The sequence below is a fragment of the Heterodontus francisci genome, chromosome 16 (assembly GCF_036365525.1).
Source record: "Heterodontus francisci isolate sHetFra1 chromosome 16, sHetFra1.hap1, whole genome shotgun sequence".
In the NCBI taxonomy this organism is placed as follows: Eukaryota; Metazoa; Chordata; class Chondrichthyes; order Heterodontiformes; family Heterodontidae; genus Heterodontus; species Heterodontus francisci.
The window spans coordinates 81,593,479-81,617,497 of NC_090386.1; the positions used below are offsets into that span (position 1 = coordinate 81,593,479).

At 42.2% G+C, this 24,019-nt stretch overlaps 2 protein-coding genes across 2 annotated transcripts in view; one reads left to right on the forward strand and one right to left on the reverse strand.

Annotated features, from left to right (window-relative positions):
• The window catches only part of sgk2a (serum/glucocorticoid regulated kinase 2a), a 49,637-nt gene that overhangs the window by 22,328 nt on the left and 3,290 nt on the right, over positions 1-24,019 (reverse strand). The window contains exons 2-6 of the mRNA XM_068048841.1: positions 6,917-6,989; positions 6,757-6,806; positions 6,621-6,678; positions 6,152-6,235; positions 1,072-1,203 (exon numbers count right to left, since the gene is read on the reverse strand). Of these exons, the coding sequence (XP_067904942.1) occupies positions 1,072-1,203; positions 6,152-6,235; positions 6,621-6,678; positions 6,757-6,806; positions 6,917-6,970 (378 nt within the window). The 5' untranslated portion in view covers positions 6,971-6,989. The remainder of the gene's footprint in view (positions 1-1,071; positions 1,204-6,151; positions 6,236-6,620; positions 6,679-6,756; positions 6,807-6,916; positions 6,990-24,019) is intronic.
• Positions 17,861-24,019, forward strand: part of slc2a10 (solute carrier family 2 member 10) — a 67,463-nt gene continuing 61,304 nt past the window's right edge. The window contains exons 1-4 of the mRNA XM_068048572.1: positions 17,861-18,200; positions 18,293-18,454; positions 20,244-20,506; positions 22,933-23,044. Of these exons, the coding sequence (XP_067904673.1) occupies positions 17,861-18,200; positions 18,293-18,454; positions 20,244-20,506; positions 22,933-23,044 (877 nt within the window). The remainder of the gene's footprint in view (positions 18,201-18,292; positions 18,455-20,243; positions 20,507-22,932; positions 23,045-24,019) is intronic.

The window sequence follows — 24,019 nt, forward strand, 5'->3', positions numbered from 1 at the left end:
AACATTCCAGCCTATGACTCTATGACCCCTGCCTCCCCCCAGCCCGCCCCCACCATGACCTAAGTTAGGTCCTGGTCCCCCAATGCCTCAGGTTCAAAATTCTAATTGTATTTAAATCCTTCCACTACCTTGCTATTTCGTATCTCTGTGACCTCTTTCAACCTTAGAACCTTCCCTGAACTCTCTGTTCCTGCAATTGGCCTCTTGTCATTCTCCATCATTTTGCCCTACCATTGGCAATGCTGCTTTCAGTCTAGCTCAGAATTCCCTATCTAAATACCTCCACCTCTCCACTTCCTCTCCTTCCTCTCTTCCTTTAATACTCTCCTTGAAACACATTCTACGCTAAAGGTGCAATATAGATTTAATTTTTTTCCCCAAGGCGGAACACACACATTTCACTGACCAGTCACATTCTTTTTCCAAGTTTCTCTAGGTGCAAAGATTTGTTCCAGGACCTCAGTTGGCAAGGTCTGTAGTCCTAGCAATGGCAATTGGGTCAAGTGAACATGAAAGACACCTCTCTAACATTACCTATTATTAGACTATACTCGGCAAGTGGTTTGCTTGTACTGGGAATACGTAATATTTCTCGGAAGTGAGAGCGCAGAATGGTTCCATATAAATGCTATCAGACCCCATTTTAAGCTACAAGTTGGCAACACCCCTGTCAATATCTGCTCAAAAAATGGAACCACACTGTGTCTTTGTCTTCATTCCGAAGATGTCCTGATAAAGGAAACATACACTTCATGGAGTCTACTACTCACTTTGTTTTTGTAACTCAAGGAAATAACTGTTTGAAGCCAAAAGTGCCATCTTTGAACAGTGCTGAAGAGCGTTTTCTCCAGTCCATTCAAGAGGCCATGGATAGAAGTATTGTGCCCATAATGTACAATGCTGTTACAGTATTATGTGAGTTGCAAAGCCATAGATAGCAGCACAAATAATATGAGACCAAGGAAGTAAAGAGACAAAAGCAAGGAAATAGGTACTAGATTTAAGGATGTAAAGTTCATGAAGCGACTGCAGTCTTAGGGAATCACAGTCCACAGTAGGCCAGCCACTCACCTCACCACCATTCACATAGTCGAGGACAAAATAGAGTTTCTCTGTTGTCTGAAAACAGTAGTGCAGCCCAACAAGAAAAGGATGCTTGAGATTTTTCAGTAGCACATTGCGTTCAGCCATAATGTTCTTTTGCTAATATAAAATAGGTACAATTAGAATCTGAACAAGCAACCACGGAGAAAAGATTCATACATCTTTAGTCAGTACATTTAAAACAGTGTACTTTTTACTTTTACTGGGTAGATTCAGTTTGAGGGCGAGAAGAGTGGGTCCAAGACTAGCATTTTAAACTTAAATAAGAGCAATTATGAGGGCATGAAAGCAGAGTTAGCGGAAGTGAACTGGCAAATCAGGTTAAGGGATAGGTCAATAGAGATGCAGTGGCAGACATTTAAGGGGATGTTTCAGAATACACAGAATAGATACATTTCAACAAGAAAGAAAAATTCCAAGGGTGGGAACTGCCATCCGTGGTTAACTAAAACAGTTAAAGATAATATCAAACTTAAAGGAAAAACCTATGCAAAGATGGGAGGCAGGTCAGAAGATTGGACAGAATATAAAAAACAGCAAAGAATGACTGAAAGATTGATAAGGAAGGTAAAATTAGAGTATGAGAGAAAGCTAGCTAGAAATATAAAGTCAGATAGTAAGAGTTTCTATAGATAATTAAAAAAGAAAAGTTAACAAAGTGAGCATTGGTACTATTAAGTCTGGGGAATTAATAATTGATAATAAGGAGATGGCCGATGAATTGAACAGATATTTTGCATCGGTCTTCACTATTGAGGATACAAGTGGCATTCCAGTATTAGCTGTAAGTCAGGAAATGGAAGGGAGAGAGGAACTCAAGAGAATAACAATCACCAGGGAAGTGGTATTGAACAAATTGTTGGAGCTGCGGGCTGACAAGTCCCCGGGTCCTGATGCACTTCATCCTAGGGTGTTAAAAGAAGTGGCTAGTGAGATAGCTGATGTGTTAGTTTTAATTTTCCAAAATTCCCTAGATTCGGGGAAGGTTCCGTTAGATTGGAAAATAGCAAATGTAACTCCTGTATTTAAAAAGGGAGGGAGACAGAAAGCAGGAAACTACAGGCCAGTTAGCTTAACATCTGTCTTAGGGAAAATGTTAGAAGCTATTATTAAAGACATTATAGCAGGGCATTTAGAAAAAATCAAAGTAATCAGGCAGAGTCAACATGGTTTTGTGAAAGGGAAATCATGTTTAACTAATTTATTGGAGTTCTGTGAAGGAGTTACATGTGCTGCGGATAAAGGGGAACTGGTGGTTGTATTGCACTTAGATTTCCAGAAGGCATTTGATAAGGTGCCATATCAAAGGTTATTGCAGAAATAAAAGCTCATGGTGTAGGGGGTAACATATTGGTATGGATAGAAGATTGGCTAGCTAACAGGAAACAGAGAGTAGGCATAAATGGGTCATTTTCTGGTTGGCAAGATGTAATGAGTGCCACAGGGATCTGTGCTGGGGCCTCAACCTTTTACAATTTATATAAATGACTTAGATGAAGGGACCGAAGGTATGGTTGCTAAATTTGCTGATGACACAAAGGTAGGAAAGTAACTTGTGAAGAGGACATAAGGGGGCTACAAAGAGATACAGATAGGTTAAGTGATTGGGCAAAGACCTGGCAAATGGAGTATAATGTGGGAAAGTGGGAAATTGTTCACTTTGGCAGGAAGATTAAAAAAGAACCATATTATCTAAATGGTGAGAGATTGCAGAGCTCTGAGATGCAAAGGGATCTGGGTTTCCTCGTGCATGAATCACAAAAGGTTCGTATGTAGGTACAGCATGTAATTAGGAAAGCTAATAGAATGTTATCGTTTATCTGAGGGGAATTGAATACAAAAGTAGGGAGGTTATGCTTCAGCTATACAGGGCATTGGTGAGACCACATCTGGTTTCCTTATTTAAGGAAGTATGTAAAAGCATTGGAGGCAGTACAAAGAAGGTTTACTAGACTAATACCTGGAATGGGTGGGCTGCCTTACGAGGAAAGATTGGACAGGTTAGGCTTGTATCCACTGGAATTTAGAAGAGTGAGAGGCGACTTGATTGAAACGTATAAGATCCTGAGGTGTCTTGGTAGGGTGGATGTGGAAAGGATGTTTCCCCTTGTGGGAGAATCTCTAACTAGGGGTCATTGTTTAAAAATAAGGGGTCGCCCATTTAAGACACCAATGAGGAGAAATCTTTTCTCTCAGAGGGTGGTGAGTCTTTGGAATTCTCTTCCTCAAAAGGCAGTGGAAGCAGAGTCTTTGAATATTTTTAAGGCAGAAGTAGATAGATTCTTGATAAGCGAGGGGGTGAAAGGTTATCAGGGGTACGTGGAAATATGGAGTAAATGGTTCAGCCATGAACTTACTGAATGGCGGAGCAAGCTCGAGGAGTCGAGTGGCCTATTCCTGCTTCTAGTTCGTATGTACATATTTCTAATTTTATATTCATGAGAATTCATACCAAATTTATTCCAGCTTCAGTGTACCTAACTGCTTGCAGTTCAAGCCATGAAAAATCTTTAGTATTAATTACCAGTCACATTTTCCCTTTTACAGTAACTTTACCCCAACATAAAAGGATAGTTGTAGCTCAGTGGGTAGAACTCTCACCTCTGAGTCAGAAGGTGGTGGGTTCAACTCCAGAGACTTGAGCACAAAATGTAGGCTGACACTTGTGCAGTACTGAGGGAGTGCTGCAGTGTCATAGGTGCTATATTTCAGGTGAGATACTAAACTGAGGTTCCGTTTGCTCTCTCAGTTGGATATAAAAGAATCCATGGCACCATACCGAAGGGAAAAAAATTAGAGGGCCATGGGGAAAGAGCAGGGGAGTGGGATTAATTGAACAGCTCTACCAAAGAGCCAGCACAGGCATAATTGACCTTTCTATAATTCTATGAAGAGCAGGTGTGTTCTTCTCCAGTGTCCCAGCCAATATTTACTTCTCAACCAACATCACTAAACAGATTATCTGGTCATTATCAGAATACTGTTTGTGGGATCTGGCTGTAAAACCCTTTGAGATGTTCTGAGGCCATGAAAGGGACTATGCAAGGTAAATCTTTCTTGCTTACTAATTTTGCAAGTTTTGCTTAGTACAGTGACAGGCCAGGTGTGTTTCAAAGACAACAGAGTAGATAATGACTTTGGTGATCTTATTATACAAACATTACTTCTATCAAATTGATGGGTTAGTGCTTCCATTAAAATAGCAAGAAGAGGAATTTCACTCCCATCTCATCTCCAACCTCTCTTTCCTTTCCAAAGTCATTAAATATATTGATGTCCCCCAAATCTACATCTGTTTCTCGCAACCCCTTATTTGAATCCCCCCAGTCAGGTGTCTGCCCCACCACAGCACCAATTTGGCCCTAACTGAAGTCATGGGCTACATTCTCTGTGACTGGGATCATGGTGGATTATTTCTTTTCATCTTCCTCAATCTCTCTGCAGCCTTTATTGTGATTGAACACACCATTCTCCTCTGACACTTTTCCTTCGTTGTTCAGTGCAATGAGACTGCCCTTGCTTACACATTTTCCTATCTGATCAAAGCCAGAACATTTCCAGCAATGGCTTTTCTTCCCAACCCTGTATCATTACATCCGGAGATCCCCAAGGATCTATTGTTGACCTCCTTCCTCTTCCTCATCTATATGCTACCTTTTAGTAACATCAGCTGCAAACATGGGGTCAGCTTCCATATATACGCTGACAACATTGGCCCTACCTCACCACCACTTTCTCTTGAACCCTCCACTGGCACTGTATTGTTAGACCACTTGTCTGACATTAAGTTTTGGATAAGCTGTGATTTCTTTCAGCTAACGTTGGGAAGATGAAAGTCATCACCTTTAGGCCCCGCTACAAATTCTACACAATCCTGAGCTGTGTTTATGACTCCATACCCTCTCCATTACAAAAACTGCTTACTTCCACCTCTCTAACATCACTGGTCTCCACTTCTACCTCAACCAATCTGTTGCTGAAACCTTCATCCTTTAGACTCAACTGTTCTAATGTCTGCTGATTAGCACCCTATTATTCACCTGTCATAAACTTCAGCTCATCTAAAACTCTACAGCCCATATCCTGTCTTGTATCCCTTCACCACTCATCCTGATCTTGCTGATGTATTTGGCTTTTGGTCCCAGGCATGCCAATTCTAAAATTGTGTTTAACTCCTTTTATGGTCACAACCTCGTTATCTCTGTAACCTTGTCCAGCCCTACAAGTACTCCCCAGCCCCACCAACCCAAACTCTCCACTCTTCTGACTCTGGCCCTTTTGCAATTCCTCCCTCCCTTTGTCCTACCATTGGCAGCAAAGTCTTCAGCTACCTCAGTCACATACTTTTGAATTCTCTTGCTAAAGTGCTCTTCACCTCCCTGCTCTTTTAAGACCCTCCTTAAAACACATCTCTTCGAAAAAACTTTTTTGTCACCTCCTGTCCTGACATCAGGGTTTGGTATCCAGTTTGGAAGACATCTCTGTGGAGCAGTTTAGGATATGTATCCACATTAAAATATGCTACATGAATGCATGTAGCTGTAGCATCAGCTGTAAGAGATTAATTTTCTAGACTAGTAAGAGGGAATCACTGAAGACTGGATGACATTGATATTCAGTTAAGGAGAGATGGAGAGAATAACAATCTCACCATGGTTTACCAGTTACTAAAGTGGTTGGGGATTCCTGTCACCAACTTCCATGACTTGTTTTTGAGCTTGGTCTGTGAATACGACTGCACCAATGCTTAAAAAAATTATCGGAGGTAAATAAAATGTTATTGTTTGAGCTCCCATTTACAAGTGATTAAAAATGCCCCACTTTCTAGTTCCAAGCATCTGATACACTGCAAACTATTTTACTTCATTACGTATTGTACACAATAAGCTCAACTGCCAATACATTCTGACATTCTGTGTTGTGAGGAAATTCCTTCAGGACACTTGTGATATAGGTATAGTCATTAAGAGATACAGAGTAAAATTTAAGTCTGTGCATTAAAGTGCACACTCAAGGAATTAAGCAATGAGGACAATTTTATACTTACTTCTTTTCTATTCAGGATCATTTTTTTCTGCAAGACTTTGATGGCATAAAATCTGCCATCCGATTTACGTTTTGCAAGGAGAACCTAAATAAAAGTTAAGAGCTTTTATGTCCGAACTCTGTGTGTCACACATGGGCTTCAAAAGTTACATATTTTCCAACTCTACATTGATTATATATTGCAAGTAAAGGTTAATTTTGACCAAGTTTGACTAACAAATTTGAACATATTTAAAGTCAGATGCAAGTTTCCGTAAACTGTCCTTTTTGTTGGACCTGGACTTACCCAAGCTTACTCAATAAACAATATATTTTTTTTAAAAAGAAAGGCACTCTATAAAGTGGAAACAAAATATAGAAGTTTGGTAAAGCAGGTTCAAAATTTGTATTGGAGGAGAAACTCAAACAAAAAAGTACAAACAGAATGAAATAGAAATAAAATCAAACTAGTAATAATATAATTCGCTTACTTTCCCAAAGCTCCCTTTTCCAATAACTTTTAGAAAATCAAAGTCTGTTGGTTTGGCACTGCAAGAAAATAATCATTTTTAAATGAAATGTTTCCAGGGATAATGGGCTATTATTCCAATATTAAAATAAACTTACTAGGAATTGGCGGATGGTCCCAGGTTGATGTTACTTGGCACTGACATGATCTGCAAGAGAAAGTTTGGGGAACACACTCAAAGGAAACGGTTATAATGAGGATCTACAATTTCTAGATAGCAAAACAGGAAAGCAAGGGTGAAGAGAGTTTTCTACTCACCGGATTTTCCTCATCGTTGTGAAAGCGATCCTTTTGAATTTTTGAGTGTTTCATTTTCGCAGAAGGACTAGTCCTGAAAAGAAAAAAATCAGCTGCTTCTTGCTGTTTGAAATCTAAGCTTTAAAACTTTCTCCTGCTTTAAAGCGTAGTTTATAAAACGGAAGCCATTTCAAACAGGTACTGCTTTCATGACAAAGTGGTATTTGAAAACTTCAGAGGAAGAAAGCCTTGCATTACTTTTATAAGAATTCACAAGGAGTATGATCTAGGAAATTACATGCGCTTCTCTGAACAAAAAAAAATGCACTGAACATTTTATTCCATGAAGCTGCGTGTGCTGCCATCAGTCTGATGCATTTTAGGATATTTTACTGCACTCATTCCTGCAGCAATCGCAATACTGTTCCTGTAAGCAGATCTGATTTCCTGTGCTCCATGAGACATTTCTGTCCCTGCAGAGGAGACCTTGCATCCTTTGGAATCTTAAACCTAGGTCATTAGTGCCCCCTATGGACTATCCCAAGCCATTGCAGTGTTATCAACACCTATGCTCAAGCTGGGTTCTGAATTAACTAACTAGATATATTTAGAAAAAATTAAGAAAGCATACAGAACACACAAGTATTTGTACGATGACTGCAAAAATCACGAGGTCTTTTAAATCTATAATGAACTCCACTATCAATGAATTTACAGTCACTTCCACCACCAGTCTCTAAAACACTCTAAAGCTCACTTTCCATTCTGTTTCATCCACAACCACCAGAGTCCTCATGACTTTCTAGGCAAGAGTGATCAGAACATGATAGAATTTCAGATTCAGTTTGAGGGTGAGAAGTTTGGGTCTGAAACTCGTGTATTAAACTTAAAGGGTATGAAGACAGAGTTGGCTAAAATGGACTCGGAAAATAAGTTAAAAGATAAGACAGCACAGAAGCAGTGGCAGACATTTAAGGAGATATTTCATAACTCTCATCAAAGATATATTCCATTAAGAAAGAAAGACTCCATGAGACTCTGTGGCTAACTAAGGAAGTTAAGGATGGTATCAAATTGAAAGAAAAGGTGTACAATGCTGCACAGATAAGTGGTAGCCAGAAGATTGGGAAAAGTTTAGAAACCAGCAGAGGATGACTAAAAAAATGGGGTGGAAAATTAGAGTATGAGAGTAAAATAGCAAGAAATATAAAAATAGTAAAAGCTTCTACAAATCTTTAAAAAGGAAGAGAGTAGCTAAAGTAAGTGTTGGTCCCTTAGAGGATGAGACTGGGAAATTAATAATGGGAAACAAGGAAATGGCAGAGACTTTGAACAAGTATTTTGTATCTGTCATCACAGTCGAAGACACAAAAAAGCATCCCAAGAATAGTAGAAAATAAGAGGCAAAAGGGAGGGAGGAACTTAAAACAATCACTATTAAGAAAATGTATTAGGAAAACTAATGGGAGGTAAAAGCTGAGAGTTCCCCTGGACATGATTGGCCTGCATCCTAGGGTCTTAAAAGAAGTGGCTGCAGAGAGAGTCGATGCATTGATTGTAATCTTCCAAAATTCCCTAGATTCTGGAAAGGTCCCAACAGATTGAAAAACCACAAATGTAACACCTCTATTCAAGAAAGATGGGGGCAACAGAAAGCAGGAAACTATAGGCCAGTTAGCCTATCATCTGTCATTGGGGAAATGCTAGTATCCATTATTAAGGAAGTAGTAGCAGGACATTTAGAAAATCATAATACAATCAGGCAGAGTCAACTTGGTTTATGAAAGGGAACTTGTGTTTGACAAATTTATGAGTTCTTTGAGGATGTAACAAGTAGGGTGGTTAGAGGGAAATCAATAGATGTAGTATATTTGGATTTCCAAAAGGCATTCGATAATGTACCATGTAAAAGGTTACTACACAAGATAAGAGCTCATGGTGTTGGGGTAATATATTAGCATAGATAGAGGATTGGCTAACTAACAGGAAACAGAGGGTGGAATCTTACAAGTGCTGTGGCGTTCCCGACGGTGGGACCAAAGGTTGTCGTAACTTTCGCTTCCGCTGCATAACTTAACGCTGCTTTCAGTGGTGTGTAGTCGCATTCATCATAGTGCATAGATGATTTCAAATGCCAACTACATGAAAGTGCAGCCACGCTTTGTTGAGATTGCAGCGATGAAGAAGGTCTCATGCAAAAGGGAATTTCTGTGAGGAATTGTTATGTTTCTCCTCCCAATGTTCCTTGATGATGTGGCTTATTGTTGGCTGAAACGTGTATAATTGAGGTTCTCCCTGATGTCCTTTGCATGTCTTTTCATGGCCCTCATATCGATGACAGCATCATTGGCATTGTTGTCCTCCCCCCTCACCCTCTTCATAGTCATCCTCATCTGAGGAGGACCGGTGTTCCTCCTGTTCCTCCGTCTGCAGAATGTCGCTGCGTCTAATTGTAAGGCACAGCAGACAACAATTATTTGTGACACCATCTGTGGCGCGTACTGAGGATCCCCTTCAGACCGGTCAAGGCATTGGAATCACATTTTCAACATGTCAATGGTATGTTCAGTGATGGCTCTGGTGGATGTGTGAGCGATATTGTACCTCTCTTCAGCAGTGCTTTGGGGATGACGTACTGGTGTCATCAACCATGTACAAAGTGGGTAACCCTTGCCACCCAGGATCCAGACATCCACTTCAGCTTGTTCCTCGAAAACTGCTGGCAGCTGGGAGTTCCTGAAAATGTATCAGTCGTGACAGCTCCCTGGCAAACGTGTGCAAACCTGCATGATTCTTCTCCTGTAGTCGCAAACCAGTTGCATGTTTAAAGTGTGGAAGCCTTTGCGATTGAAAAAGACAGCAGGCTGGTCCCAGGGAGCTTTAATTGCCAGATGAGTACAGTTGATCACCCCTTGCACTCTAGGGAACCCAGCGATGGTGCCGAAGGCTGCAGACCTTGCTGCCTGGATGTCCTTGTCTCCAGGACAGTAGATGAAATCATTGACACGTTGAAAAGGGCATTGATCACCCCTTTGATGCACCTGTGGGACGCAGACTGTGAGATGCCACATATGTCACCAGTGGATCTCTGGAAGGAGCTGCTGGGGGAAAAAAAATTGAGTTCAGCAGTTACCTTGAGGGCAACTGGCATGGGATTCCCACCGAAGTCAAGTGGCTGCAGGTCATGCTGCAGGATCCTACAAGTTTCTGTGGCTATTTCACATGACATCCTGTGGCATTGCCTCTCTGACCTTTATGGGTAATTTGTCCCTTTCCTGAGGATGCGATCATGTGCCAGTGCCTGTCTTCTTCAATAATGCTGTTCCTGGATGTTATCATTCTCAGCATCCTCACCTTCCCGTTCTGCCTGTTGCTGGCACTCAGACATCATGAGTTGAGGGAAAAAAGCCCTCCTTCGTCTCTCTTTGCTTTTCTTCCCGTGGTACTAGACAAATTGGGTGTATGAGACCCATGACACTGTGGCTTATCTGAACAATAAATAAGCAGAGCGTGGCGATCCAGTCTTCTGTTGGTACAGAGCTGAAACATTGAGGCGATGAACAGCTCCCTTATCTCTGCCATCAAATTGTAGCCAGGTAGATGACACATCCACTGTCATTTGTCTCCTCCCACTCTCCTTGCAATCCTTCAGTGTCCAAGTAGTTTCCATTATTGTTGGAGAAGATGGTGCGCATGGAATTCAGGGCAAGTCTCCCCATCTTCCAACCTCCTCCTGCAACCTTCCAGCTTGACGCACCCAATGTTACCATTACCCTTCCCTCCATTACCATAGAGCCTCCCCCCATTAGTGTGCACAGTGCAATCATCAATGTATTCATGCCATCCCTCCCCATTTGTGAACCGGGTGGCATGGGAATATCGCTCGCTGTTCACCTAATCTGGCAAGTAGAACTAAATTGTAACTATCTGTGGGGTAATGAGTATTCATGTTATTTAAATGAATGCAAAGCTGCAATCTGCTACCGTGTTGGGGAACCCCAGCTTGCTGCAAACTCGCCGCCAACTTAATTCCTCTAAAATATCCTGCCATCGGGAATCCGAAAAAACATCTCCCACCTCATTAAACCACCCCGCATGCCACCAAATCCACCGTGGTGGACAACATAAAATTCCCCCAGAGTGTCGGGATAAATGAGACATTTTCAGGTTGGCAAACTGTAACTGGTGGAATGCCACAGAGATCAGTGCTGGGTCCTCAACTATTTACGATCTATATTGGTGACTTGGATGAAGGGACTGAGTGTATTGTAGCCAAATTTGCAGATGATACAAAGATAGGTAGGAAAGCAAGTTGTGAGGAGGACACAGTGTCTGCAAAACAAAAGAGATTTGTTAGGTAAGTGGGAAAACATTTGGCAGATGGAATATGATGTGGGAAAATGTGAGGTTGTCCACTTTGGCAGGAAGAATAGATAAGCAGAATATTATTTACCAACTCGTTTTTTCATACTAAACCCTGTCACCAGGTTTCTTGGAGGCACCCCAGATCACGTTGTTGGCACCAGCTGGACCTCATCGTCACAAGGCGAGCCTCTATAAACAGTGTCCAAATCACACGCAGCTTCCACAGTACGGACTGTGCACCGACCACTCCCTGGTGTGCAGCAAAGTTAGACTCAAACCAAAGAAGCTGCATCACTCCAAGCAGAAGGGCTGCCCGCGCATCAACACTAACAGAATTTCTCATCCATAGCTGTTACATAAGTTCTAAATTCACTTGAAAAAGTCCTTCAAAACACTCCTACAGGGGATGCAGAGACCAAGTGGGCCCACATCAGAGACGCCATCTATGACTCAGCAATGACCACCTTTGGCAAACGTGAGAAACAGAATGCAGACTGATTTCAATCTCACTTTGACGAGCTGGAACCTGTCATAGCTGCGAAGCGCATTGCACTGTTGAACTACAAGAAACTCCCCAGCGAGTTAACATCCATAGCACTTAAAGTAACCAGAAGCGCTGCACAAAGAACAGCCAGGTGCTGCGCAAATGACTACTGGCAACACCTATGCAGTCATATTCAGCTGGCCTCCGATACCGAAAACATCAGATGGCATGATGGCATTAAGAGAGCTTTTGGGCCAACCATCAAGAAGATCGCCCCCCTCAAATCTAAATCAAGGGACACGATCACTGACCAATGCAAGTAAATGGACCACTGGGTGGAGCACTACCTAGAACTGTACTCTAGGGAAAATGTTGTCACTGAGACTGCCCTCAATGAAGCCCAGTCTCTGCCAGTCATGGATGAGCTGGACGAACAGCCAACTAAATCGGAACTCAGTGATGCCATTGATTCTCTAGCCAATGGAAAAGCCTCTGGAAAGGACGGCATTACCCCTGAAATAATCAAGAGTGCCAAGCCTGCTATACTCTCAGCACTCCATGAGCTGCTTTGTCTGTGCTGGGATGAGGGAGCAGTACCACAGGACATGCGCGATGCCAATATCATCACCCTCTATAAGAACAAGGCTGACTGCGGTGACTGCAACAACTACCGTGGAATCTCCCTGCTCAGCATAGTGGGGAAAGTCTTCGCTCAAGTCATTTTAAACAGACTCCCGAAGCTGGCTGAGCATGTCTACCCTGAGGCACAGTGTGGCGTTCGAGCAGAGAGATCCACCATTGACATGCTGTTCTCCCTTCGCCAGCTACAGGAGAATGCCGCAAACAACAGATGCCCCTCAACGTTGCTTTCATTGATCTCACCAAAGCCTTTGACCTCATCAGCAGGCGTGGTCTCTTCGGACTACTACCAAAGATCGGATATCCACCAAAGCTACTGAGTATCATCACCTCATTCCATGACAAAATGAAAGGCACAATTCAGCATAGCGGTGCCTCATCAGACCCCTTTCCAATCCTGAGTGGTGTGAAACAGGGCTGTATTCTCGCACCTACAATGATTGGGATCTTCTTCTCCCTGCTGCTCTCACATGCGTTCAAGTCTTCAGAAGAAGGAATTTTCCTCCACACAAGATCAGATGACAGGTTGTTCAACCTTGTCCGTCTTAGAGCGAAGACCAAAGTACGGAAGGTCCTCATCATGGAACTCCTCTTTGCTGACGATGCTGCATTAACATCCCACACGGAAGAGTGTCTGCAGAGACTCATCAACAGGATTGCAGCTGCCTGCAACGAATTTGGCCTAACCATCAGCCTCAAGAAAACAAACATCATGGAACAGGATGCCAGAAATGCTCCATCCATCAATATTGGCGACCACGCTCTGGAAGTAGTTCAAGAGTTCACCTACCTAATCTCAACTATCCCCAGTAACCTGTCTCTTGATACAGAAATCAACAAGTGCATGGGAAAGGCATCCGCTGCTATGTCCAGACTGGCCAAGAGGGTGTGGGAAAATGGCACACTGACACGGAACACAAATGTTCGAGTGTATCAAGCCTGTGTCCTCAGCACCTTGCTCTACAGCAGCGAGGCCTGGACAACGTATATCAGCCAAGAGCGACGTCTCAACTCATTCCATCTTCGTTGCCTCCAGAGAATCCTTAGCATCAGATGGCAGGACTGTATCTCCAACACAGAAGTCCTCGAGGTGGCCAACATCCCCAGCATATACACCTTACTGATCCAGCGGCGCTTGAGATGGCTTGGTCATGTGAGCCGCATGGAAGATGGCAGGATCCCCGAGGACACATTGTACAGCGAGCTCGTCACTGGTATCAGACCCACCGGCCGTCCATGTCTGCACTTTAAAGACGTCTGAAAACGTGACATGAAGTCCTGTAACATTGACCACAAGTCGTGGGAGTCAGTTGCCAGTGATCGCCAGAGCTGGCGGACAGCCATAAAGGTGGGGCTAAAGAATGGCAAGTCGAAGAGACTTAGCAGTTGGCAGGAAAAAAGACAGAAGCACAAGAAAAGAGCCAACTGTGTAACAGCCCTGACAACCAATTTTATCTGCAGTACCTGTGGAATAGTCTGTTATTCTAGAATTGGCCTTTATAGCCACTCCAGGCGCAGCTTTACAGACCACCTCTAGGCGCTTACCCATTGTCTCTCGAGACAAGGAGACCAAAGAAGAAGATTTACATGGAGAGAGACTACAGAATGCTGCGGTGCAGCGGTATCTGGGTGTCTTTGTACATGAAGCACAAAAAGTTAGCATGCAGGTACTGCAAGTAATTAGGAAGACAAATGGAATGTTGGCATTTATTGCAAGGGGGATGGAGTATAAAAGAAGGGAAGTCTTGCTACCACTGTAAAGGACTTTGGTTAGACCGCACCTAGAGTACGAAGTACAGTTTTAGTCTCCTTACTTAAGGAAAGATATACTTGCATTGGAAGCAGTTCAGAGAAGGTTCACTAGGCTGATTCCTGGGATGAAGGGGTTGTCTTATGATGAAAGGTTGAGCAGGTTGGGCCTATACCCATTGGAGTTTAGAAGAATCAGAGATAATCTTATTGAAACATATAAGATTCTGAGGGGTCTTGACAGGGTAGATGCTGAGAGGATGTTTCTCCTCGTGGGGGAATCTAGAACTCTGGGGCACAGTTTCAAAATAAGGGGTTTCCTATTTAAGATGGCGGTGAGGAGAAATTTCGTCTCTTAGAGGATTGTTAATTTTTGGAATTCTCTTCCCCAGCGAGCAGTGGAGGCTGAGTCATTGAAAATATTCAAGGCTGAGTTAGACAGAGTTATGATTTACAAGGGAGTCAAGGTTTATGGCGGGGGGGGGGGGCCAAGCAGGAAAGTGGAGTTAAGACCACAATCAGATCAGCCATGATCATATTGAATGGCGAAGCAGGCTTGAGGGATCGAATGGCCCACTCCTGCTCTTAATTCATATGTTCTTATGTTTTGTATTTGCATCTCCATTTCTCAAGCCAGAGGTTTAAATGTCCTCGTAGCCTTCAAAGTGTCTGGAGTGCAAGAAAAATTCCAGGTAGATATAAAATAACAACGTGACAGACGATAACATAATAGATCCTCCAATAGTCTCATTTCCAGTTTGAATGTACCGCAGCAGGGTATTGCTGAAATCTTAAGCAAAGTTATCCTGAGTTAATTAACACATATATAGTGCCTGGAAGCTGAAGATAGAAGCCATTGCCTGGAAGCTAGCTCTCTCTCCATCTACTTACATTACATACAGTAACAGTACCATCAAATGTGTCACAGCATGGTTCCCTTTAAAAAAGAGCTTGCTAATTCCCGCTTTTATGTTGCAGGCCAGGCTTGGGGAGAGTGAACTAACGATGGTACTCTCCCACATTTACTTAACAGGCAGCTGGTCTCCCTGTAAGTTGTCTGACTTTGCAGGTTAGACGCACCATGTACGCACAGGCAGATTGCCACAGTTTTGCCAGTGAGCGTTTGTGCAACAGTCCCGTCATCACAAGTTAACTTAACATTGGTATGGGTAAGCTTGTAAAGGCCATAATGCGGGATATAATTAATATTCACTTTGAAGGACATAGGTTAATTAAAAACAGCCATTATGTAAAAGACAATCACATGACAAATTTAATTGAGTTTTTAAGGAAATAACAGACTATATTGATATGTAAATACAGTGAATATTCTGTACAAGGATATCCCAAAAGCATTTAATAAGGTGCAACATAGAAGGCTACTTGATAAAATTCAGGCAAATGGCATTAAAGGGAATGTGCCAGCTAGGAAGTTGGTGAAGAACAAAAAATTTTTAATGGATGTTTTTCAGGTTGGAGGAATACTATCCCCCAGGTGTCAGTGTTCGATTCACTGCTGTTCAAATTGTATAATATCTATGGAGAACAATATCAAAATTTTCAGTCAATAAAAATAGGGAGCATGTGGGGAACTATGAAGAGAACTGTTAAACAACTTTTAATATATTTGTGAGATAGAGGTGAGAGGAAATTAATGTGGACAAATGTGAGGCATTAGTTTGAGAGGAAGAAGGAGGAAAAATACACTAAATAGTAAAACCTTTAAAGTAGTACAGCACAAAAACTTGGTCGGATATACAGATCTTTAAAAGTGAGAGCAAAGGTTGATAAAATCTGAAAAGAAAAGGATTCTAGGTTTTAGAAATATGGGTGCTGAATATAAACAAAAAGAGATCATTTTAAACCTATACAAATCATTGGTAAGGCTACAGTTGGAATATTGTGTTATGGTTTGTGCAGTACAGAAGGATGCTAACAAATCAGTGGATAGTTATAGAAGTGTTTCACTATGATACCAGGGATAAGAGGCTTTAATTATGATGAGAGACTAGAGAAACTAGGGCTCTCTTCCTTAAAACAGACAAAATTAAGAGGATAGAGGTATTCGGAATTATGACGAATTATGATGAGGTAAATAGGCAAGTTTAAACCCATGTGTTATCCCTACCAAGTCCTGTTGTCTCATCACCCTGTCCTTGTGGACCTACATTGGCTCCTAGTCTCCTAATGCCTCAGATTTAAATTCTCATTCTTGTGTTTAAATTTACACCATGACTTCGTCCATGCCAATCTCCACAACCTCCTCTAGACCTACAACACTCACCCTAGAACTCTCTGTTCCTCTGACTCGTTGTACAACTCCAAGTCCTTCTCACCCCCAATCCATTTCTCCCACCATTAGTGACTGTGTCTTCAGTTGCATAAGTCCAGCTCTCTGGGATTCCTTCTCAAAATCCCTCCACCTCCCTCTCCTCCTTTAAGGCCATCCTAAAAGCACACTATTTTTGGAAAGAAAAGAAAGACTTGCATTTATATAGCATCTTTCACAACTACAGGTTGCCCCAAAGGGCTTGACAGCCAATGCAGTACTTTTTGAAGTGTAGTCAGTGTTGCAATGTAGGAAATGCAGCAGCTAATAAGCACACAGCAAGCTCCTACAAACAGCAATGTGATAATCACCAGATAATCTGTTTTTCTGATGTTGATTGAGGAATGAATATTGGCCAGGACACCAAGGATCACTCTTGTGTGATTGCCTTTAAGAGTGATGTCACTTTAAGATCTTAGTATGCTAATGAGCTAAGTGTCAGAATGGAGTCATGTGACTACATGCTAGTCAAACTCTGTAACTGTAACACCAAGAGGCAAGATCTGAAAATAGATAGCTCTGTACTGTATATAGTTGTTAGCTGTTTAATAAACTTGTTTGAGCTCTTCAACTATCTGAACTCCATGCATATCATTTATGTTGCATCAGACAACATAAAGAAGCTTTTCATTGCATGGTGGTAGCTGTGGTGAGAAGACTGAATCCAAAGACCACAGGAAAACAGCTTTAAAAATACCTACAGCAGGAAGAGAGAAAGTTAAAAGTTAAAACTGACCCAAACAGTGTAAATAAAAAAAATTACCTTCAGCTGCAGAAGACAGAGCTCTGAATGACAGGCTGCAGATCAATCACTGTGATTGGGTGAGTCAGTCTACTGTCAGTAGAGGAACCCCCATTTTAAAAAAAAAAGAGAAGCCTTGAAGCCCTCAAAAAATTGATTTCTTTTGTCTCTCAAAGGCTCCCATGGAGAGTAAAAAATATGGAAAAGACCCAATCCCTTTCTTAGGCTGATCATGGCATGTGCCATTACAGGAGGCGCCCAACAGTGAAAAGCACTGGAATCCTCCATTCACGCAGCTCACAGCTAGAGTTATAAATAGAAATCCTATTAAATCATTTGAAGGCTGAAAAACTTACATTCACTCAGTCTGAGTTTTAAAAACTCATAAAACCACTCAAGTGTGAAGAATTGTCTCTTGAATGGCTGGATAAACAAACTTTAGCAGAGAAAAAAAGCACTTGAAATGCCTATTGGACAGCTGTATAAACAAACAGACTAGAGTGCTAGAAACTAGAACTGACAAGCTGCTCCTATCAATCAAATCAGCCAGTCTAAAGAAGAGAATTTTTTTTTCAAGGGAAGAGAGTACAGAGTCAAAGAACCAGGTCTCAAAGCAAGTTCTTAAAGCAAGTAGGAGAGCAAAAGAACAGCAGGAACATGGATACCAATATTCCCAGCATGAACTGGAAAGCCTTGGATATTGAATCCGAGTTCAAACAGTTCCAACAGAGAATGCAGTTATGCTCTACAGACCAAGTAATTACAGAACCAGAAAAGCAAGCTGTAAAGATAATGATAGTGATTGTAAGTGAGGCATTGCATAGAATCAATACCTCTGGATTATCTGAACAGGGCCAGAAAGATCCCGCAAAGATAAGGAGAGTGCTGGAAGAACAGCTCCATTTCGGAGTGAATTTTCAAATTCACCACCTAGAATTGATATCCTACAGGCAACAGCCACAGGAATCAATAGACCAGTTCATCAGCAGATGCCAAAGTAAGGGCAATGAATTTGATTTCTCAGAAGGTGAGCTGTCAGACCAAATAATCAACTTGGTGATCATAGCATCACCCATTGAAGCATTGCAGAAAGACCTCTTGGGAAAAAGAAAGGTCACAGCATTGACGCACTGCTGGAAGATGGCAGGAAATATGAAGCCATTGTAGATGGACAACAGCATCTGCAAGCACTATGTGCAACCAGCAGTATCGGCACCATAACCAGGTCGAAAAGAACAAGCAAGCTGTGTGGTAAGTGCAGTCTGTCCCACTCACGGCAAAATTGCCCTGCATTTTGTGACCTGTGCAAGGAATGCGGTGCAAAAGGACACTGGGCCTGCCTATGCGGGAATTGTGGCTCCAAAGATGCAGCTAGAAGTCACGGTCGGGCTGTTACGACCGAGACGGGAGTGATGTGCTGTCAATTCAGTCCCATCACTCCACAGGTCACAACATATTATTAGTTTTCCCACCCAACTGGAAAACAGCCAAATTAAACACTCCAGTAACCCCCAGAATAAAACAGACCAAACCAGGTATCTTTAGACAACAAGTTAATTATTTATTAAAACTAAATCTTAAACACTATTAAGATAAACCTATGTCTAAAAATCTTATAACTTCTTATTTTAACCTAATTGCCCATTCACACACATACACTCAAAAATCACGGTTAACTGGTTTCTTTTTTTTAAAAATTAACTGTTTCTTAAGAATAAATAAATAACTAGCATATAAGTCTTTGTGGGTTACGTTCCTGATGGGTGAGGTATTCTAATGTGAAAATAATCAATTGCCACTTGAAGTCTCCATGCGGATTTGATGAAATAGTCTCTTAGTAGATAGGCATTCAAACACTTCGGCTGCAGCAGGCATCAAACAGTTCTTTCCATGATGAGCACAGCAATAAGTCTACTTGAATTTTTAAAATCAACAGTCTCTCAGTCAAAACTTTACTTCAACAATACAAACGCCCTCTTCAAAGGGTTTTTTCCTCCTTTGGCAATTAACTTGGCCCGTCGCTCCTTGTAGAATTTTTGCTGAGAGAAATAGATAGATTTTTCCTTTCAGTAAGCACACTTCACTGGCAAGTCTTTCAAAACTCGTTTCAGCTGGTTTTTACATGCAGTTAAATTGTTACAGTACACCATATGACCTCTCTCCTGCTGTGGCCTAGGTAACAAGTGCAGCTGGCACACTGTGCCTCAGAAATCCAAAAGCTTCTCTCGCTGTCTTAAAGATACACTGTTTGTAACAGAGTCTTAAAGACGCACTGTTTTAATCCGAGGAGAAAAAAAATACGTTTCTGTGACAGGCACAAACAAACAGACAACAGGGCAACAGCAGCAAGGAAAGCGCCAGAGACCGACGTAAACACAAGCCGATATACAAAATCCACGGCAAAACAGACCTGAGACAAGATCCAGAGAGGCAGGTCGCAGTCAGAAGACAAGCAGGCATTCCACATTGTGAACCTGATACACCATGTCGATGAAATCAAGTAACTGGAAGCTTTTGTCACTATCAACATCATGTGCCCAAAGAAAGCTGGCAAACATACACTCAAGATCAAGATTGACACCGGCGCGAGTGCAAATATCCTACCAGTCCGTATCCTCAAAGATATGTACTGAAGTCAGTGGAAATCAATGATACAACTGGCAAATGCAAAGCTATCTGCATACAGTGGGTCATCCATCCTTTGCACTGGCACATTAACAATGCAATGCAGATACAGTAAGTTGGTGTGGAAACCACAAACGTTCTACCTAGTAGACACGAGCGGACCAGCAGTGGCAGGACTACCAGAGTGTCAGGACCTCGACATCATCACCATCCATGACAGCATTGCCGGGGGACATCTCTGAGGACTGGACCCCGCTCGTAGACTCTGACCAGCATCAAATGGTGCAGTCTGGAAATCCAGCAACAGCACAACTATGCCGCGCCTTCACTTCTGCTCTCTAGAGAACCGCCAGCAGCACAATGAGCCAGAATAGACAAGTACCTCCATAAGACCAAGTACTCTTCCCCCAACAAGTCCTCGACCTTGAGCGCCAAGCCTTCAGACACATGGAGGATGAGGAGAGGCAAAGGACACGCAATATCCTGAAGAGGCAGAGGAAAAATGAGTTGAAGCATTGTCTATTGGCTCTTCGAGATGAGATGCCAGAAGTTTCCAAGACTGACAAGGCCCCAAAAATGATTATCTTGAGAAAAGCAACAGAGTATGTTAGCAGGCTGAAGGAAGAGCAACAGAAACTGAATACAGAGAGGGTGAAGCTTCAGAAAAAACAGCTACAGGTAAGACGCAAACTCCCCGAACAAGAGTTGTCAAACCAACGAGAAGATCAAGGACTTTTGAGCCTCTATTCTCGTAAAGTTCATAATCTCTATCCATGTGTAAATAATTTCGATGTTATCTAATTTTATATGTTTCTTACGTTTAGCATACGAGACTTATCTTTGGAAAGAAGGGGGATGTTGTGTGATTTCCTTTAAGAGTGATGGCCCTTTAAGATCTTAGTATGCTAATGAGCTAAGTGCCAGGATGTAGTCCTGTGATGACATGCCAGTCTCACTCTGTAACTGCAACAACAAGAGGCAAGACCTGCAAATAGATAACTCTGGACTGTATATACTTGTTAGCTGTTTAATAAACCTGTTTGGGATCTTCAACTTCCTGAACTCCACGCATCTCATTTATGTTGCATCAGACAACATAAAAAGCTTCTCATTTCAATAACCCCTGCTTTTCTTCAAAATACTGCCATTGGATCTTTTACATTCACCTAGGAAGGCAGACGGAGCCTCAGTTTAATGTCTCATCCTAAAGAAGGCACCTCCAACAGTGAAGCACTCCCTCAGTACTGTACTGGAGTGTTAGCCTTGATTTTTGTGCTCAAGTCCTGGAGTTATACTTGAATTCACAACCTTAAGACTCAGAGGTGAAAGTGCTACCCATTGGGCCACAGCTGACACTTAACCAAGTTTCTGGTCACCCCTCCTAATTATTTCTTTTTGGCTCAGTGGCAGTTTTCCTCATGCCTCTAACAATTTGCCATGTTTAAGATGCTATATTAATGCAAGTAATAGCAAAAACTATTTCCACTGGTTGGTGAATTTATAATTAGATGCTATAAATTTAAGATCATCACTAAAGGAACATAAGAACATAAGAAATAGGAGCGGGAGTAGGCCATATGGCCCTTTGAGCCTGCACTGCCATTCAATACAATCTGATCTGACCTTGGCCTCAACTCCACTTTGCTGCCTGTTCCCCATAACCCTTGCCTCGCCTATAATTCAAGAATCTGTCTAACTCAGCCTTGAATATATTCAGTTACTCAGCCTCAAGTACCCTCTGGGGTAGAGCATTCCAAAGATTCAAGACCCTCAGACAACAAATTCTTCCTCATCCCCATCTTAAATGGGAGAACCCTCCCCCTTCTGAAACTATGCCCCCTAGTTCGAGATTCACCTACGAGGGGAAACATCCTCTCAGCATCTACCCTATCAAGTCCCCTCAGAATCTTATTTACTTCAATAAGATCATCTCTCATTTTTCTAAACTCCAATGAGCATAGGCCCAGTCTGCTCAACTTTCCCTCATAAGATACTCCTTCATTCCAGGAATCAACCTAGTGAACCTTCTCTGAACTGCCTCCAATATGTCCCTCCTTAAATAAGGAGACCAAAACTGTACACAGTACTCTAGGTGCAGTCTCACCTATGTCCTGTACAGTTGTAGCAAGACTTCTCTACTTTTATGTTCTATCCCCTTGCAATAAATGCCACAATTCCATTTGCCTTCCTAATTACCTCTGTACCTGCATGCTAACCTTTTGTGTTTCATGTACGAGGACACCCAGATTCCTCTGTACTGCAGCATTCTGTAGTCTCTCTCCATGTAAATAATATTTTGCTTTTCTATTCTTCCTACCAAAGTGGATAACCTCATATTTTCACACATTATACTTCATCTGCCCAATGTTTGCCCACTCGCTTAACCTATCTACATCCCTTTGCAGACCTTTTGGGCTGGGTTTCCCACCGAAAGTGGGAAACTGGAGTTGGGACTGTTTCTGGATCTCAAACCCACCGTCATGGGGAAGCAGTCACTCTTTGGGACTTGCACGGAGGCGTCATCCACTTAATTGGATGGAGAGAGGTTCCCAGTCCAATTAAGGGCAGCGGGCAGGCTCTTGAAGCTGGAGGGCCAATCAAAGGCCTTCCAGCTTGAGAGGGGCAGCAGCCTGCAACGAATGGTAAGTAATTGAGAGGGTGCTTCAAAATGGAGGTGCCGTCTCATCAATTTTTTAAAAAGTAAATAAGAAATAGATACAGCAGCCAGGCACCACTGTGGGTTGGTGGGGGGTGTGGGCATCCCTCTACAGGGCGGCATTTGGCTGCACTCATACACAGGCAGGTTTTACTGTGTTTTTCCCCTCCCATCAAGTTCTGTTTCAGATACTGGCAGGACAGAGGAGCTGGGGGCAGGGTAGGGGCCAGGGAACCAGGGTGGGTGAGTGGGGGACAATGAGCCGGAAGAACCCGGGGAGCCGGTAAGGTGGGGGGCGTGTTGGGGGACGAGGAGCTGGGGAACCATGGGAGCGAAGTGCGGGGGGGGTGGTGGTTGTGGGAGGTGGTGAAAAGGATTAATTAATGACCTCATAGTAAAGGAGCCTCTAGGTAGCAGTGATCATAACATGAATGAATTTCACATTCAGTTTGAGGGCGAGAAGAATGGGTCTAAAACTAATACTTTAAATTTAAATGAAGGCAATTACAAGGGTATGAAGACAGAGCTGGCTCAAGTGAACTGGGAAATTAGGTTAAAGGGTAGGTCAATGGAGATGCAGTGGCAGACACTTAAGGAGATATTTCATAACTCTCAGCAAAGTTACATTCCAGTGAGAAAGAAAGTCTCTATGAGAATGATGCACCATCCGTAGCTAACTAAGGAAGTTAAAGATAGTGTCCAATTGAAAGAAAAAGCTTACAGTTCTGCAAAGATTAGTGGTAGGTCAGAAGATTGGACAAAATTTAAAAACCAGCAAAGAATGACTAAAAAATAAATGAGGGAGAATTTAGAGTATGAGAGAAAGCGAGCTAGAAGTGTAAAAAAGGAAAAAGAGTAACAAAAGTTAATGTGTGTCCTCTAGAATGTGAGTCTGGGGAATTAATAATGGGAAATAAGGAAATGGCAGAAGTGTTGAACATATTTTTGTGTCTGTCTTCACTGTAGAAGATACAAATAACGTCCCAGAAATACTTGTAAATCATGAGGCGAATTGGGGGGGGGAGGAACTTAAAGCAATTACAGTCACCAGGGAAGGGTATTGAGAAAACTATTCGAACTAAAGGCTGACAAGTCCCCAGGACCTGATGGACTTCAACCTAGGGTCGTAAAAGAAGTGGCTGCAGAGATAGTAGATGCATTGGTTGTAGTTTTCCAAAATTCCCTAAATTCTGGAAAGGTACCATCAGTTTGGAAAATAGCGAATGTAACTCCTTTATTCAAGAAAGGAGGGAGACAGAAAGTAGGAAACTACAGGCCAGTTAGCCTAACATCTGCCATTGGGAAAATGCTAGAATCTAAGGAGGTTATAGCAGGGCACTTAGAAATCTTAATGTAATCTGGCAGAGTCAACATGGTTTTGTGAAGGGGAAATAGTGTTTGACTAATGTATTACAGTTCTTTGAGGAAGTAACAAGCAACATGGATAAAGGGGAACCTGTGGATGTGGTGTACTTGGATTTCCAGAAGACTTTTGATAAGGTGCCACATCTAAGGTTACTACATAAAGTAAGAGC